General features: G+C 37.3%; 1 protein-coding gene across 2 annotated transcripts; it reads right to left on the reverse strand.

Moving 5' to 3' along the window:
* Positions 1–5,731: 5,731 nt before the first annotated feature.
* LOC145767393 (chromatin modification-related protein MEAF6-like) lies at positions 5,732–10,990 on the reverse strand. Of its 2 annotated transcripts, none has more exons than XM_082579204.1 (7): positions 10,857–10,990; positions 10,113–10,228; positions 9,273–9,400; positions 7,768–7,879; positions 7,260–7,367; positions 6,737–6,770; positions 5,732–6,153 (listed from the first exon to the last, which is right to left on the reverse strand). In XM_082579204.1, exons 1-7 carry the CDS (start codon positions 10,929–10,931, stop codon positions 6,142–6,144), a joined length of 585 nt encoding a protein of 194 aa, XP_082435330.1. In that variant the 5' UTR covers positions 10,932–10,990; the 3' UTR covers positions 5,732–6,141. The 2 variants fall into 2 exon arrangements, with proteins under 2 accessions (XP_082435330.1, XP_082435329.1); XM_082579203.1 differs by having other exon boundaries at positions 6,737–6,773.
* Between the last annotated feature and the right edge of the window lie 5,349 nt (positions 10,991–16,339).

The raw sequence follows: 16,339 nt of genomic DNA on the forward strand, positions 1-16,339 counted from the left end.
AGCCAATTATTTCATTTCGCAATACAATGATCGTGGATTAACTGTAGAAAATATGTAGTATCAAAGAGTGACGCAAAATTATGTCAGCCCGTCATAATCGCCATTGTTGCATTGTGCGGGGATATTTGTTATTGATGGAATATATCCAGTGATGGGCATTATCGGCGATAATTTATCGGCGATAATTATCGCCGATAAATTTTTATCGCTTATCGTTTTCGCTCAATTATTTTTTCAGTTATCGTTTATCGTTATCGCCAAAGGCAATATTTGATTATCGCCGATAATTAATCGCCGATAAATTTATTTCGGATCAACGCACAAGTGGAAAGACCATGAAAAGTAATATTTTTACTAGCCACCTAGTTAATGAAACTAAAATTAAAACCAGTTCTTCTTCAGTGCCTGAAGTGTATGTGCACAGGTCGTTGTCAAGGGAGGGGGCACGCCCCCTGCAGCGACGGCCCTGACAACACAATAATTTTTAGAGTTGCAAATTGCAATGCAATGAAATGCATGCAACAAGTCTCTTGTTGTTTTGCTGCAATGGGCAATCGCGAGTGAATTTTACAATTAAAATGTAAGCGCACAGACAGTACAGATTCCTTTGAAGCGAAAGAAACTAGCAAGTGGTTTGTGAAAGTGTCGCAATACGAGGCCGCTTTTACATCGGAAACATGGTCTTTCGCGCCACCTCACGATCAACTATTTTATTCTTGTGTTTTCTTTTTTCGTTGGAAGTGTTAGTTTTTAGTAATTGTCGTAAAAAAATAAAATCGCTCTCGTCAAAACATCAAACTTACTGTTTTAAGCGCATTAAATCTTTAGATGAGTAGATTAACTAAAATTGCAAGAACTTGCCTTGAGACGTGCGGTTACGTCACAAACTCAGTTTAAAAGACAAAATTCACACACAATAACAACACAAGATCGGTTATAGACTATAAGCTCGATTTTTTTCTAGCTTGGTGATATAACTTTAATCCAAAAATAATAACCAAATTCGTAAGTGCCATTTAACTTATAAAGTTAACCCATTTGTGCCGAAAGTGAAAGTACTTAAAAAAATTTTCGGAAAATTTAAATATTGCATAATTATGACCTAAAGAACATATCACAATTATTTTTTTCCTAATTGTGTTTGTACTTTTTGAGAAAAAAACCGTCCTATATATATGACGCTAGGCAAATCCGTTAACAAATTTCACAAGTTTCTTGTGCGTAATGCTTAGCGTTATTACATTTTACTTATTGCTCAAAGTGATAAATGGGAAATGTCTTGTTCATGTCTTGTCATGTCATTATTGTCATCGAGCATTTTATTGAAATGAAAGTTCAAAAAATATGAAGATGAAAATTAGCAAACTAACACAACATCACTGAAACAAGTCATTGCGGAATATGATATTGCTTAAAGCATTTGACATGCAGACCGACATCACATTTTTTGCATCTTGTAGTAGTTTTTGCATGACAATAGGCGCATCGAGTTGCGTGGTAAAATTATGCTAAATACAGTATAACCTTTCTCATTTACCTATGCGACCTAGCCTACCTCAATCAAATATTTTTATTCCAATAATACAGTGCCTATATTGTAATTCTTATCTCAACAACTCAGCGTTCTGCCACTGCTTGAAGGTGTTCACAAAGAAAACAAAAATAAAATTATCTGAAATTATCAGTAAATTACCATAATTATGTTATTGTTCTTAAACAAACAAGACCAATTTGACAAGCTTGATGGATTTCACAGTAGGCTATGCACATTTTTACTACCAATATAACGTTTAAGATTACTACTGATAAATTTTCAAGCATTTTGCGTTTTTTGGAATTTTTTCAATTATTGCTGACTTTGCTGTAAACAGCCCTTTAAGCAGAAAGCAAAATACAAAGTTTGGAATTTTTTATGGTATTTTCATTTGATTTAATTATTTTTCCTACTGCACGTAAGCGGCAGTGTAACTCAATTGATAAAAGCATCCAACTGGTATCTGAAGGTATAATTATAAGCACGGCGGTTACCTCAGTGGTTTGATTCTGGATCAAGAGGTTGAAGATTCGATACCTACTGCCGCTGTTGCGATTCTATTCATGCATAACTTACAAAAAGTTATGTCCCTTTACAATATATTATGTTCGATTTTTCGTCATGTTGATGAAAACAGTTCGTGCTGCATGGGATGGGGCAGCGCTAATCAAGAAAAAAAATTATCGTTATCGGACATTATCGGCGATAATTTATCGCTTAACTTTTTTTTGATTTATCGTTTATCGTTATCGCTTTAGGCATTTTTCGTTTATCGATTATCGCTTAACTGAAAAATGAGTTATCGCGTCCAACACTGAATATATCCATCTGCGATCACCAGCGCTGTTAGTCTTGTTTGTAATTCTCGACGTTTATTTTAACAAAGTCTTAATCCGAAGTGCTAATTTACATCGGCTGGCAATATTGTCGTTATTATGTCGATTCGATGTTGTCGGACATTGAATCGTTGTTAAAAAGGAGAACTAGGTTAGTTGACATCCAAACAAAGGAAAACATTTTTTGATCATATTTTGCAAAAATTATGCTTCTTTTAGTATAATGTCCTTCACATCATTGAAATAATTATTTTATTACCTTGCCATCATCGTCAACACAATCATGTCGAGAATTGTTTTTCGTTGCTAAAAAGAATTCTAGGGGAGTGGCAAACTTCTTTAAAATCAGCCACATTGAAGGCACTCGTGCGAGTGTCGTTAGATGGTCCCGCAGTAGGCTACTGGATTACAATCCCGATAAAGCAGTTATTGCGTGGTGAAACGATTCTATTGTAGGACGTCGCCCAGGCCCAGACTTCAACAACGCTAAGTGATCATTTTAGCATTGTTGCAAGTTTAATTTTACTGTATTTACTTGTGCTATCGTTATTTTGTATTTTGGCCTCCAAGCACACAGATTTGGCCGCCGAGAAGGAGCTACCAAAAAAAAAACGAGTTTTAAGGCCTGTAACTTACTGTGTTGCAAAATTTTCTGCCGTAAATAATATTTTGAGGCAAAAATGAAAGATTATTATTAGGCTAAAAGCAAATAGCAGAAATTGTTATGGTATTGCAAAATGTGCAGTTGCTTACATGACTTTAAAAGGGCACCATTGCTCCCCCTCCATCTGCAGAAAAATTGAGGGCAGGGGGGCATCCGCCCCCCCCCCCCCCGCTTCCGGAGCCCCCGACTACGGTACTGTAATTCCATACAGGTTCTAAGTGCTTAAAACCTCACATTGCGAAATTGCAAGGCAGCATCCTTACATCACAAAGCTTGCTTTGACGTGAGTGAACAACATCAGGGTTGCCAGACGGCTTTTTTTTCGGCCAAATTCCGAAAATCTGGCCTTTTTAAATTGCAGTTGGCTTAAAAAAAAACGATGCAAGTAAGGCCAGAAAATCTGGTCTTATTTGGCCCTTTTTATGGCTGCAAATTTTGACCGGTTTAGAAAGTATTATTTTAAGTAAATTGCAAATAAAAGTATCACTTAAAACCTGAACTATATCCGTTTTAGTGTTAGCTGTGGACAGGGTGGTTCTGAGTTGAACCGGGTTTCGGGACTATTGCCAAGTAGCCTAATTAGAGAGTCTCCTAGCTCAGTCAGTACATAGTACCAACAGCATAGTAAGGTGTAAGCAACTGGTTCTGTAAACCATCTAAAAACTTCACAGACCTGCTGATTATAGGGTAATAGTAATAATAATAGAAAAAACCAATTTTATCAGAAACAGTTATATTTTAATCATTTTTTTTGAAAGGTTAAGGTAGGCTATAGCCTATTCTCCAAGTATTGAAAATGAGTAAGTGTACAGTAAGTAAGGCATACTGATGATGAATTAAAGTGATACCGTAATGGTTTCTAGTTTTTCTGCTTTATAGAAATAAATAAAAAATTTGGCCTTATTCTATAATGAACTTGGCCTTACTATTGCTTGAGTATCTGGTAACCCTGAACAACATCATGTTGAGCATCACGCAGACCGTTCAGAAGAACGTGGTGGGCATTGCACAACATGTCTGCAATAGAACACCAAATTGTGACCTTGATCGCCTGTGACAGCACAAAATATTACATCATTGTAAGTTCGAACCACACAAGCGAGAGTAGGCTACTGCTCCAATATATAGAAACATTTTTGAAGCATTGATGACCCCATTCGAAGATGCTTAGCTTTCCTTGCGGTTTCTTTTGCGCTTTTGTGATGTTTCTTTCAATACATAACCAAACAATGAAAGATTTGGATCGAAACATTTTGGACGGTGGGCTACTAAACGTTTTCAGTAGGTACATAACGTTTTAATTCCAAAAAAAGAATATAGCTAAAATTTCATGTCTCAAATGTAAGCTTTAGGTACATACAAACCAAGATATTTCATCAGCACGTGTTTCCACGTCAATATTTTGATATAAACTGAAAAAACGGGCTTTGTAATGGAAAAGCGTCACGTGGGGGAGGGGGGTTGACAAAAACGTTAGCCTACGTTGGCGTCACATGGGGGAGGGGGGGTCAAAAATTCGGAAAAACAGCGTTACGTAATATTTGAACGCTCCCCATGTGGAAAAAGAGTGATGGCAAATTCTGTTAAGTGTACAAAAATGCAAGAAGTGGGTGCATGGGAGATGTGCAAAGATGAAGGAGTGACATGCAGATCCGGAGATGGTTTTGAATGTGAAAGATGCAGGAAGATTGAGGAAGGAATGATTGGTCCTGTTGAAAAGCTGAATGACGAAGTTGAATCCGTGAATGCCTTTTGCTATCTAGGAGATAGACTGAATGCAAGTGGTGGTTGTGAAGCGGCAGTGACTGCAAGAGTAAGGTTTGGTTGGGTGAAATTCAGAGTGTCGAGAGTTGTTATGTGGTAGAAGATTTCCGTTGAAAATGAGGGGAAGAATTTATACTAGTTGTGTGAGATCTGCAATGCTGTACGGAAGTGAGACATGGTGCTTACGGGAAAACGAATTGGCGATTGTAAGAAAAACTGAGAGAGCGATGGTGAGAGCAATGTGTGGTGTGAAGCTGATGGACAAAAGGAATACTGAAGAACTTATGAACTTGCTTGGGTTGAATGAAAATGTTGATAAGTTGGCGAAAGCGAATGGAGTGAGGTGGTATGGGCATGTTTTGAGAAGGGATGAAGATGATGTTTTGAGAAAAGCGCTGGAGTTGCGAGTGGAGGGTCGTAGAAAACAAGGAAGACCCAAGAAAACGTGGAAAAGGCAAGTTGAGGAAGAAAGCAGCAAGGTGGGCTTAACAAGAGAGGACGCGTTAGACAGATCGATGTGGAGGGAGGGTGTGAAGGCGATTGCGGCATTTGGAGGTGAATCCGGCCACCCTCGGTAACGGGGACATCACCGGATTAAAACTGGACTACTACACTACTACTACTCAGGAGCTTATTCCGTAAAGTAACATAATTTTTTATGTAGGCCTACCAACAGTAACCCGCTGACTAGAACCCCCGATTACTATGATCCAATGATGAAATTTGCGCAAACTCATTTTTGACTGACCAAATTACCAGTAAATGTAATCGGTCGCATAAAACATCCGCTATTGATGTAACTAACCCTCACTGTTGTCTATCAAATAAGCAGATCTAGATGCTAGAAACAAAGATTATTTACGATAAACAGAAGACCTTCTACTGTCAGACGTATTAAAAGCCTTCGTACCTCCTTCTTTAGATATCCCTGGCTAGAACTAGAAGTCGGGACAATAAGGCAAAAAGTTATGACATCATAACAAGTAAACATTAAGCATATGATCACATGTTGAACTTGGTAACATCTTCAGTAAAAACGACTCATTAATCATTATGTAACTACACAAAACCCAGGTCAACATCGCACTGCAATAAAATCATTGGATCAGTAATTCCAACCAGTAAATCGGTCTTTTTCGCGTTGATGGTTGGAGCCAAGGTGAAACTACGTGGTTAAGTTAATTTCCACAGTGTCTTGGAGTCAAAAGAATACACATTCCCGATCTCAGAATTTGCTCGAAACAGTGTTTTGATCTGGCAATCCGTGGGAAGAATCGCTGGTAATAATCCGCCTGCGAACACCTCTTCAGCTGACATTCATCGGCACACCTTAATGACGCAATTCAATTTCCTCCCTACACAAAAAAAGACAAATTTTAATGACACAAAATACAGAAGCAATATTAATGAACAAATAGTTTAGTTTAAGATGGTCACGGTTGAATGACGAGATCAACATGTTACTTGGATTACATTTTACAACAAAAACCTTAATTGTCGGCAATGGGTATAAATGGATGTTACGTTGGCTATTGACGTTCAAGGTTTTGTTTTAAAAAATTTAAGCTGTTTTCGCGTTGTTAAACGGCGCCGGTTTCAAGAATTGCAATCTAGCGACAAGCACAAAGAAACATAATACCGTAGCTTCATAAGTAACGTTCCTATTCAAACACCACAGTAGCATTTTAAAATATTTATGTGGTAAAACAGGCAATCACTAAAAATCCATGCAGAAAGTATCCCGACTGAAAAATATCTCCTCTCTTCAAAAATACAGGTATTTTCCGTATGGATTTTTACCTACATTTGGTAAAGTTATATATTCATCAAACTTTTACACCAAAGTACGTATAAAAATATTCAACAAACACTGACGCTATTGCATTGCGCAAACTTAGTAACTTTGCTCGCATTTCCTAAGAAAAAATGTCATCTCACCGTTCGTATCTTTTTCCCATACTTTGCGTGTTTGCTGCTGCAAATAAAGTTAGGGGACAAGTTAATAAGCAAGTTCCAGTATTCTTGCCGGTAGGCTGTGATGGTGAAGAGGTCTTTAGCCTTAGGTACATTCCCAGATCGCAAATCAGTCGTTCTTAACATTGATTCAACGTCTGCAGACATTCAATCAATGTCAAAAACGACAGATTTTCTGTCTGGGTTATAATGCATTATCAAATACATGTCTAACAGTGAAGTAAAACGTTACTGTTACTGACTTATTAACCTGTCCTGTATACAAATTACAAAACAAGGCATTTAATCACGGATTAAGCGCAAGATACAGGAAAGCTAAATACTGCATTCTTCACTTTTACCATACACTCTCAACGAATCATTTACACAGCTTGAACTGCTACGGAACCTCGATAGGATGCGACCTTGTCAACCTATCACTCCACATTTCTACAGCGTGTACGTGAATTCTCAACAGCATGAACATTAAACAAGACTTCTGCCATACCTCAGCGGTAATTTGTTTTTCCTCTTCTTGTCTTTTGAAGCGCTGGAAGACTGCGCCGAGAGATTCCCACTGCTCTTTCTACTAATTGGAGTGTGTGGAGTTCCAGGCCTGAAATGAAAAACAATCAGCAACTTCTTCGTCCTGATTTACGGCGGTTTTTCTCTTTGTAGTGAGAGTGCTGTTTTCCCAGACAGCAAAGTAATCGTTTGCTACATTGATTCAACGTTTGCAGACATTCAATCAATGTAAAACACGATTGCTTTGCTGTATGGGTTACTCTAAATAACTTCTCTCCATCGAATACGGTCTTCTTCCAAATAAATCACTCTCCAGTTTAACTCTAGCCTTCCCTTCTTCCTTCGCACCCTCCCACTTCAAAATGTATCACGTTTTTGACATAGTTCATGACATAGTTTTTGACATCAGCAATATCAAGTTATTTCCGAAAACATTGTCTGAAAATGCAGGTTGCTGAGCATCATCTGGCCAATTTGAAAATAAGTCCTACCTTGATGATGAGTCAGTTCCATTTGATCGATCTTGTTCTACGTCATCGGGTTTCTTGTCTTTTGAAGAATCATCACCATTTTTGCTTGCTCTCTCAGATTCTGCGTCGCTGTCTACGTCGCACACGGGAAAATAAAGGTTAAATTTAAGCAATCTGCTGAAATCTTTGAGTGAATCATTGATTTAAATCATAATTTCATTCAGTCGCCACCTCTAGTAAGAAACCAACCGAAAATAAATACTGAGGATGTATACATTATACAATACAAAAAAAATATTTACTCATATTCCTCTATTTTAGATTTGTACATATTTTCTTAATATTTTCTATGTTGGAGGTTGTATATAAGTCACCCACAAAATGTAGTGATTATCGTAGTGTTAATACTTAATAATAGTGTTAATACTTAATAATAAGAGCAAGCAACCAAAAATGACAAAAACTAAAAAATTTAGTTTTCACTTTAGTGCTATGTCAGCGTGGTCCAACTACTTTTGACTTACGGGCCACTTTGCAAAAACGTAACAACTTGCGGGCCATTTCCAATAAAATGATAGTGGTGCGTAATCGAAATTGTTAAACAATAGCAAATAGAAATTTATCGCAAATCTCTATCAGTGAGATGTCTGTGGTCGAGGTTTCTCTGATACTATCGTTTCCACATCAATTTCAATGTTAGTGGTAGCAAGTCGGAGACTATCTTCCAGTGTTTTGTCTATCATTCGATTTCTGTTTTTAGACTTGACTTGCTTAGACTTGACAGCAAGAATTGGTTGCACTGAAGCTTGCAGAGTTCGAGCTGAAGTTCTGGTAGCTGTGTTTCCACATTAGCATCCATAGGATTGTTATACAAATGGAGATTAGGTTGCGACAGCATCATTGCAATGATGCTGTCGCAATTATTGAATTATGCTACATTTCTGACTGTTGCGCAATAGCCAGTATTAGAGTTCCAATTTAAAAAAATACATAACATGAAAACTGTGGGATATTTAAAGGAAACAAAAACGTCCGGAACACTAGGTACATATCAGCCTTTAAGAAGCCCAGTTGTACTGACGAGACCTGGCAGGTTGAAACAGTAGGCCTATAGGCCCTGCTGTCTACAACTTTGAATTAAATTTTTTTATACTTTTTATCTACAATGTATATATATAAATGCTATACTTGTTCTAATTTAAATTACTTTCTGTAACATAAATACAAACTAGATCAATACTGTGAAAGCTTGCGGGCCACAAAAATTTTATCCGCGGGCCACATGCGGCCCGCGGGCCTGTAGTTCGACCACGCTGTGCTATGTTATTAATTTTCAAATACAAATCTATATAATACAGTGCATTATTGTTGCCATAAACAAACATAATATACACAATTACACATACAGTCCAAAAATGAAGAAATAAGTATTACAAATTTATGAAGGTAGGCTAATAAGGCTATGTTTACATATTTGCAACTACTGTATTGAATAAATCATGGAAATGGCTTTATTTTTTATTTACTTGTTTCTTTCTTTAGTGCATCCATAAGGCCACTAACAGCGGCTATAGAGGTGATCGAAGACTTGCTAAAAAGCCGCTCAGCTTCTTTGAACTTTCTATTTCTTCGGTCTCCTTTGCTATTAGTATTTCTGACAAAGACAAGTGGGAGTTTATTTTAAGTTGATTGATGTAACAAGTGTAAACCTATCAATGTAAACTTAAAGCAACCAACTTCAACTGTTTCAGATTCGTTTCTAAATCTGCCCAACAATCAAACATTTGGAAATTTTTTATTTCATGTTTGTGTGATAACAAGTTGATTGTTTGGCAGGTCTTCATAAGCACACAAAACCGAGCAATAACGTGGCATGCATCATCTTGAAAAAAATAAACTGTAATCATTTTTGCCTATCAAGCCTTCTTCAGATATTTGGAACAATGTACATGACAGAAGCATCTTCTGTCTTAAAAAGCGGATATCACACTGACTTAAATTTGATTCTAAGCAAAGAAATTTTGACAAACATCAAAATTTAGATTAACTTGCCTGAAAATATGGTTATTAACTGTCATCATACCTTTGGTAGATTATTAAGAGTTTTGTGTTTCATAAGTAAAAATGTTTGCATGTGCAAAAAACGTAATGTATGACACAAAGCTACCGATGTTGGTGCCAACAATCTCATATAAACGGTTTAATTCGCTGACAGGGGCTTGGATATCATGTCGAATAACCAGAATTTTAACAAATAAGTAGCATGCTGCAGCTATGTTCCTACATGTAGTTGCTAGCCAATAGATACATTTGTTAGCCATGCAAAACACCAATTAAATTTGTTAAAAGTAAAAAGTTTTGCATACTTATTGCTAGTGAGATATCTATCCCAGCCTCTTATGATGTTCCCATATAACTGAGTGTCTTCTAGGTAGCTCCCTTCAAAAGCATAAATTTGTCTTTCCAAAGTTGCAAGTGTTTCCTAAATTAACGAGAAATAAATACTAGTAGTGTAAAAAGTAAAGGTGGTCACATACCGTACTTCATTTAAGTGTCGGGTATGAGAAGATAAGGTTCTCATTGTACTAAGACTTCGGCACTAAGGAGAGTAGGGTGGCCAGTTACTTTCTCTCGGCCGCCTTTCCTGCAGCACTTAAGCCCACCCAATTTATTACACCTTAGGTAGAGGTGAGCGGTGTTTTTCAACAACCAGCTGAAGCCGGGAGTCAAGCTACGTTTGCATAATCGGAAAGCCAACGCCTTATCCGTTGCGCCATTCCAACATCAGGCAATGAAAGACAAGATTTTTCAGGCACAGATTGATTTTGATTATGCATAATCGTTGTGGCTATAGTAACATTGCTGATGTATTACATATTTATTCCATTGTTGTTATATATACTCTATCTAATACACAAACTGAAGCAAAATTGGTAGGCCAGTTTTACAATTTACAACCCTCATTATAACCAGACGGAAAATCAATCTTAACTTCTAGGCAATGACATTTAAGCAGTCTACAAGCATATTGGTACAAAAGTGTGAAGAATATGCCAACATAAACAATACTAAAACATTGAAATTCAAGGTATGAAAGCAAAATAGCTTACTGAAATTTCTTCTTTTCTTTTCACTAGTTCTGCTAATTCAGCTCTTGTGTCATTGGTCTGATTTTTACTAGACATGTTCACACAAAAAATGTTGTTGTTACTATTAATAATATCACAATAATCACATTCCCACCTAGGCTACAATAATTCACTGGATGTAATTAATTCAATTCAAGATAAATTAATCAATAATTAACAGTGAGCCTCACAAGCGTGATCCAAGGGAAGGGTTTTAGTTTAGTAATTGGTTAGGTAGGCCATAGCATCAAAGGAAGAATAAACTTAGAAATGAAACCTCATTATGACTAGCAGAAGTAACAAGATTGTTCTTGGCTCACAAAAGGAGCACGTCTTCTAGGTGCCTGCTACATTGTGGTGTCAAGATATTTAGGTTCGGCGCCTGGTCGTTTAGGTGCTATTCCCAGTAAAGTCTATTTCAGTAGGTGCTTGGTGGTAATACTACAGACAGTGGTAATACTACAGACATACCCAGGATTTTCTCAAGTTGACAGACTTAAAAATAGAGTGCGTAAAATCAGTCAATTTCATAAACTTGGCTAGCAAATAAAATGAAACTGAAAGTATTTGACTCAGTGACCCTGAGCAAACAGTTGTGCAGCAAAAATCATGAGCAAGTTTGTTTGGCGAACGTGGTCAACCCTTTTTGGCAAACAAAAATTTACCAAGACAAATTGCCCAACTGTAAAAATTCTAACAACTAAATTTTGCTTATTCAAACTGTTACAGACCCCTGGAAGCAGCAAAAAAGCACTATTAATGAACAAAGTCTAAAAAAATGCTTCTAAGCAGTGTCAAACTGATACTCTTTGGAATCTGACAGCAAAGCAGTCGCAAGGAGCCATGAAATTCACGCCATAATTTGTCGAGTTCAGTGGTTATAAACGCAGCTTTTTCATTGTTATACAAAAGAGAAGGTGAGAAAAAATACAACGTGCGTGAGTGAACAGGTGTATATAGCCTCTGAGGCTATATTCACAATATATATATATATATATATATATATATATATATGTATATGGTAAGAATTTTATGTAATACCTATTTTTTTAACTGTGTTAAAAAATTAGGTATAATACCGTACCGGTAACACAAATGGAAAAACCATTAGAAAACTATAAATATTTCACAACAAAAAGATATCCAAAAGTCAAATTTGCCAAATTTATGCATGAGTGTTTTAATATAATTATAACAAACAGTCCTCAAAATTAGCTTCCATCTACGACGGCAAAAACATTGCCGTCGCCAAATCAACAAACCTTGGGTTGCGGCGGCAATTGTCGTATGCTTTAATCAAAAGAAATTTTATGCGCTTTTTCTTCATCGTGTGTCACACAGCCACATTCGTTCCTATAGGGTATTCTTTAAGGAGTTCAGGAATTGCTGCTGCAATACATATTTTCACTGGTTGATCTGTGTCACCAGAGGAAGCTGCAGCAGTAAAGGTTAAGATGGGCATATACCTCATCTTCTGTTGAGAAGATGGTCCCAATATCATCATCCTCAGTTCCAAGAATCACAGCTAGGTTCAGCAGCATGGTATATACATTCAAGCTGTTTACTTTGTAGAGGCTGGGATTTGCCTGGCTGTCGCGATGAATCATCCGTTGGTACTGGATGCGTTCTTTCAGTTTAGTTTTAATCAATTCTTTTTGTGTTACTGTCCATGCAATCTCCAATTCATCTAAATTCTACATCACTTAGCGGGACGCTAGCTCACTGTCAATTATAGTGCATGTTTAGCAAACATTAGATCATCTCTTATTCGTTTCGCTTTGAAGTATCTATTTGAATGTGCTGCGAACACTGAACGGTCCTGCAAGGTTTTCAAATTGGGCAAAGTATCTTTCTGAGAGCAAGTTCTCTGTGGGGAGGTTTACCCTCATTTCTTCAGTTAGTGTATGGATTCTTGTACTCTTCTCACTATTCTCTGTCTCGTCTTCCCAGTACTCTCTTTCACATTGCATCTTGAGGCCAAGTGCACCCTGCTTGGTCATAGCAGTATCTAAGTAATAGTCAAGGTCTGTTGTGGGGCTGTGTGATTCAGCATTCACATGCTTACAGGGAACGTGGAACTCAGACAGAGTTTCAAGATTAGCCCTCTCAAGATCTTTGTGTAGTTTAGGAAGGATCTGGACGAGGTCGGAGTGTTGGCAATGCTCTACCATGTTGAGGTAGGGCATTGTCACCTTGTCACAGAAGTGATACAATGCTTTTAGTGATGCCACAATGAACCCATTCTCCAGATAAAGGGAACAGGCTCTGACAAGGAGGTTATTCTTGCTAGTTCTGGATAGCATCTTCTTGAAATGGAGAACACAATCAACCAACGCACCAGCAATGTGACCCAAGTGGGGCTCAACACGGGCCCAGTTGCATGTATCTGTGGCACCGAGCCCCAAACAGCGGACCACCTTCTTGTTTGCCCTCGGCTTGCCACCCGGTGCAGTAGGTGGGACCTGTCAGTGTATAGCTCCGTTGCGGAAGAATGTGTCAATCTGTGGTGTATCAACAAACTTTAGAAGACTCGATAGAAGAAGAATGTGACCCAATATTGTTAATCTGCGGTCTTGAGAGCGAGAAGGATTTGTAAGTACCACTCTTCTCCAACACCAGGCTAAACTCGTCTGCCATGGAGGTAGTCTTGCCATCACCACCCCTAACCACAAGCTTCACTAGAGCCAGGACTATAACTGAGGCGACAATTGACTTGTCTACTCGAAGGTATGACTTCAGTCTCAGCTCTCGTTTCTCTAACATCTGGCATAAACCAATCTAAAAAAATCTGAAATGAAGTAAAATGTGAAAAATTTGACAGAAAACAAGCTGAAAAAAGCTTCAAAAGGCACTTTTTTTCATTTGTTTTGTAGTTCCCATACACACTAAGTGTTTATTGCTCTTTTAAACAAACAAGCTCAACTTTCTCCTTCTTTTGACACCAAAACCAGCCCAAAAGCTTGACAGGAAGCAAATTTATTGCAGATTTGTCAATTTGTACGGCGGCCATTTTGTATTTTTCACATAAAGTCCGGGCTCTATCCGGAATTTGCACAAAATCAAAATTTTTTTTAAAAATATTCCTAGGTATGTCCATACGCACCTTTTAAACTCTAGTTCTGTTGTTTTTGAAAAATCACCCCAGCATAGCCCACTGCTAATTAAACTGACATTTTCTCGATGAAGAAATCACACAATTGTGAAAACACAGATTCAACCAAAATATCTTGTTTTGCTAATCATGTTTCTTCCTCTTGGTACAGTTGAAATGGCTGCAATGCGCAAGTTGTTCACGCACATAAGTAACAGAAGTTTATAAGCATTTTTTGATTAATTGTTTCCAATTTTTGATATTTGATGACAATTAAACAAAGAAAAACTGTAAATCAAAACCAAATCACCAGGAGACTAGAACAATAAATCAACAATCGAACATCGGTAGAAACTTAAACATAAAAATTTTGGTAAGACAAATGAATCATCGGACCAATGAGAAGTTACAGGAATAGCATTTCAACCGATCAGGAAGTTATAGGTACGGTATATAAAACAGAGAAAAAAACGCCAAGGCCAATTTTAGAAAGTAAAATTAGTAATGCTACTGAACAAACCGCAAATTTCATCATCAGTGATTTTTTAATCTCACCCCCCGGCCCCCGCTCTCCAAATGGAATAGAGCAGTGGTTCTTAACTGGGGAGACATGCTCTCCTTGGGGGGGGGGTCAATCACTTTTCATTGGGGGCGCATTTGCAAGCTTTCCAACAATATTTAAGCTTTTTACAGTGATTTTAATGTCCTAAACTAATTTTTTTCCATTTGCATGTTTTGAAAACTGAGAATCACAGGTGGGGCTACCGGTATATATAATATACAGACAAAGTTTTCGTTGCCCTTGTTCTACACTCTGGTTCGTTACACATTAAAACAAAAAAATAAAAACTTATAAGTGTTACATTCATTGTGTTAATTATCAAAAAGCCTTAGCATGCAAAATTTTGCCTCCAGTAAAGCAACAAAGGGCAACAAAGTGGTCAACTTGGCAAAAGCAGAATGCTTTATAAAAAGCTGGAGCTCGTACAGTTGTTTTTTCAACCTGTGTAAGGAGATGCAGTCTGATTGTAAATAATGTATTTTCTGGTTTATTTTTTACACGAATGATTGATGGTTGTCCAAAAAATACATGCTAGTTAGAAGTTTTATATTCAAATTATAGGCTACATCTGGAAAAGTCGAGATAACAAGGAAATCCAGTGAACTTTAGTGGTCTAAGTTGAGCGCTGCATTTTCAGATGGTAATAAGTTGACTAATCAAACAACAGCAGGCCTCGAAATTCGTTATTGTTGGCGGCGGACAAACGTGTCCGGTCTGACCGTCTGAGCAGCTATCTCGGCGAACAAATTAAGTTTCACGGCGGACACACCAGTTTTAGCGTCGATCGTCATGCTTAATCACTTTATCTTGATAATTCTTCGCCATTTAAGAGCTATGGCCACGGTTTGGAAGGCTTTTTAAAAGGCAGTGGCTATTTGACCGGCTCCGGTCTTTGAATCTGAAACACTATTTGACCGGTCATGACGTCACTACATAAGTACTTTTTTCTTTCAAAGCAAAAGACGATAAGCGCCTTAAGTTTTAAATTCAACACGTTTCCTTCAACTGAGTTCGTGGAGCATACGTATCGTCTCGGGCTGCCATTCTAGAGGGAATGAGTTCGATACTATCCGGAAGCGTTCTTTTTTTTTTTTTTTTCACTATAAAAGGATACAAACTGATATGAATGAATCAACAAATGAATAAAAAAATTTCAAAACGAATTAAAAAAGTTTTTTCTAGTCTTTATTTTTAACAAATTCCTTTCATTTCTTAGCACAAATTCTCTGAAAAAATCACACCTTCTAATAGGCTGTAAGATTACGTTTCGCTGAAGTCCGAAGTTAAAAATTAAATCCAGTCTCATTGTCGCACAACAATCAGTCAAGTTTCAAATCATCATCTCAACCAACCCTTCAAGACAACTTTCCACTTTCACTTTACTACGCTACGCTGAAGAGGTCGGGAGATCGAAACACTGGCCTTTGTTCGTAGTTGCTTTTCATAATGTCTTTTTAGACATTCTTTTTGGGTCAATAATGTCTTTTTAGATATTACTTTTAAAGAAATAAAAAGGAGTCAAAAGGCATGTAAATTTCACTCTGTGTGGAGCTACATGTACTTGAGAGGTTAACTGTTATTCTTTTATTCACAAATTAAAAAAACTTAAATTTATTACTCACATTTGGAAAGATTTAAAAAAATGGGCTGTAGGCTACTCAAATTAAAAATTGACCACAAAAATGCACTTTGGGTCAAAATTTAGTTAAAAAAAAAAAGATCGATTCCGGATAGTATCGAACTCATTCCCTCTAGAATGGCAGCCCGAGACGTTACGTATGCGCCACGGAGTCAGTTGAAGAAATCGTGTTG

Source organism: Aplidium turbinatum, chromosome 3, assembly GCF_918807975.1.
Source record: "Aplidium turbinatum chromosome 3, kaAplTurb1.1, whole genome shotgun sequence".
Taxonomy (NCBI): domain Eukaryota; kingdom Metazoa; phylum Chordata; class Ascidiacea; order Aplousobranchia; family Polyclinidae; genus Aplidium; species Aplidium turbinatum.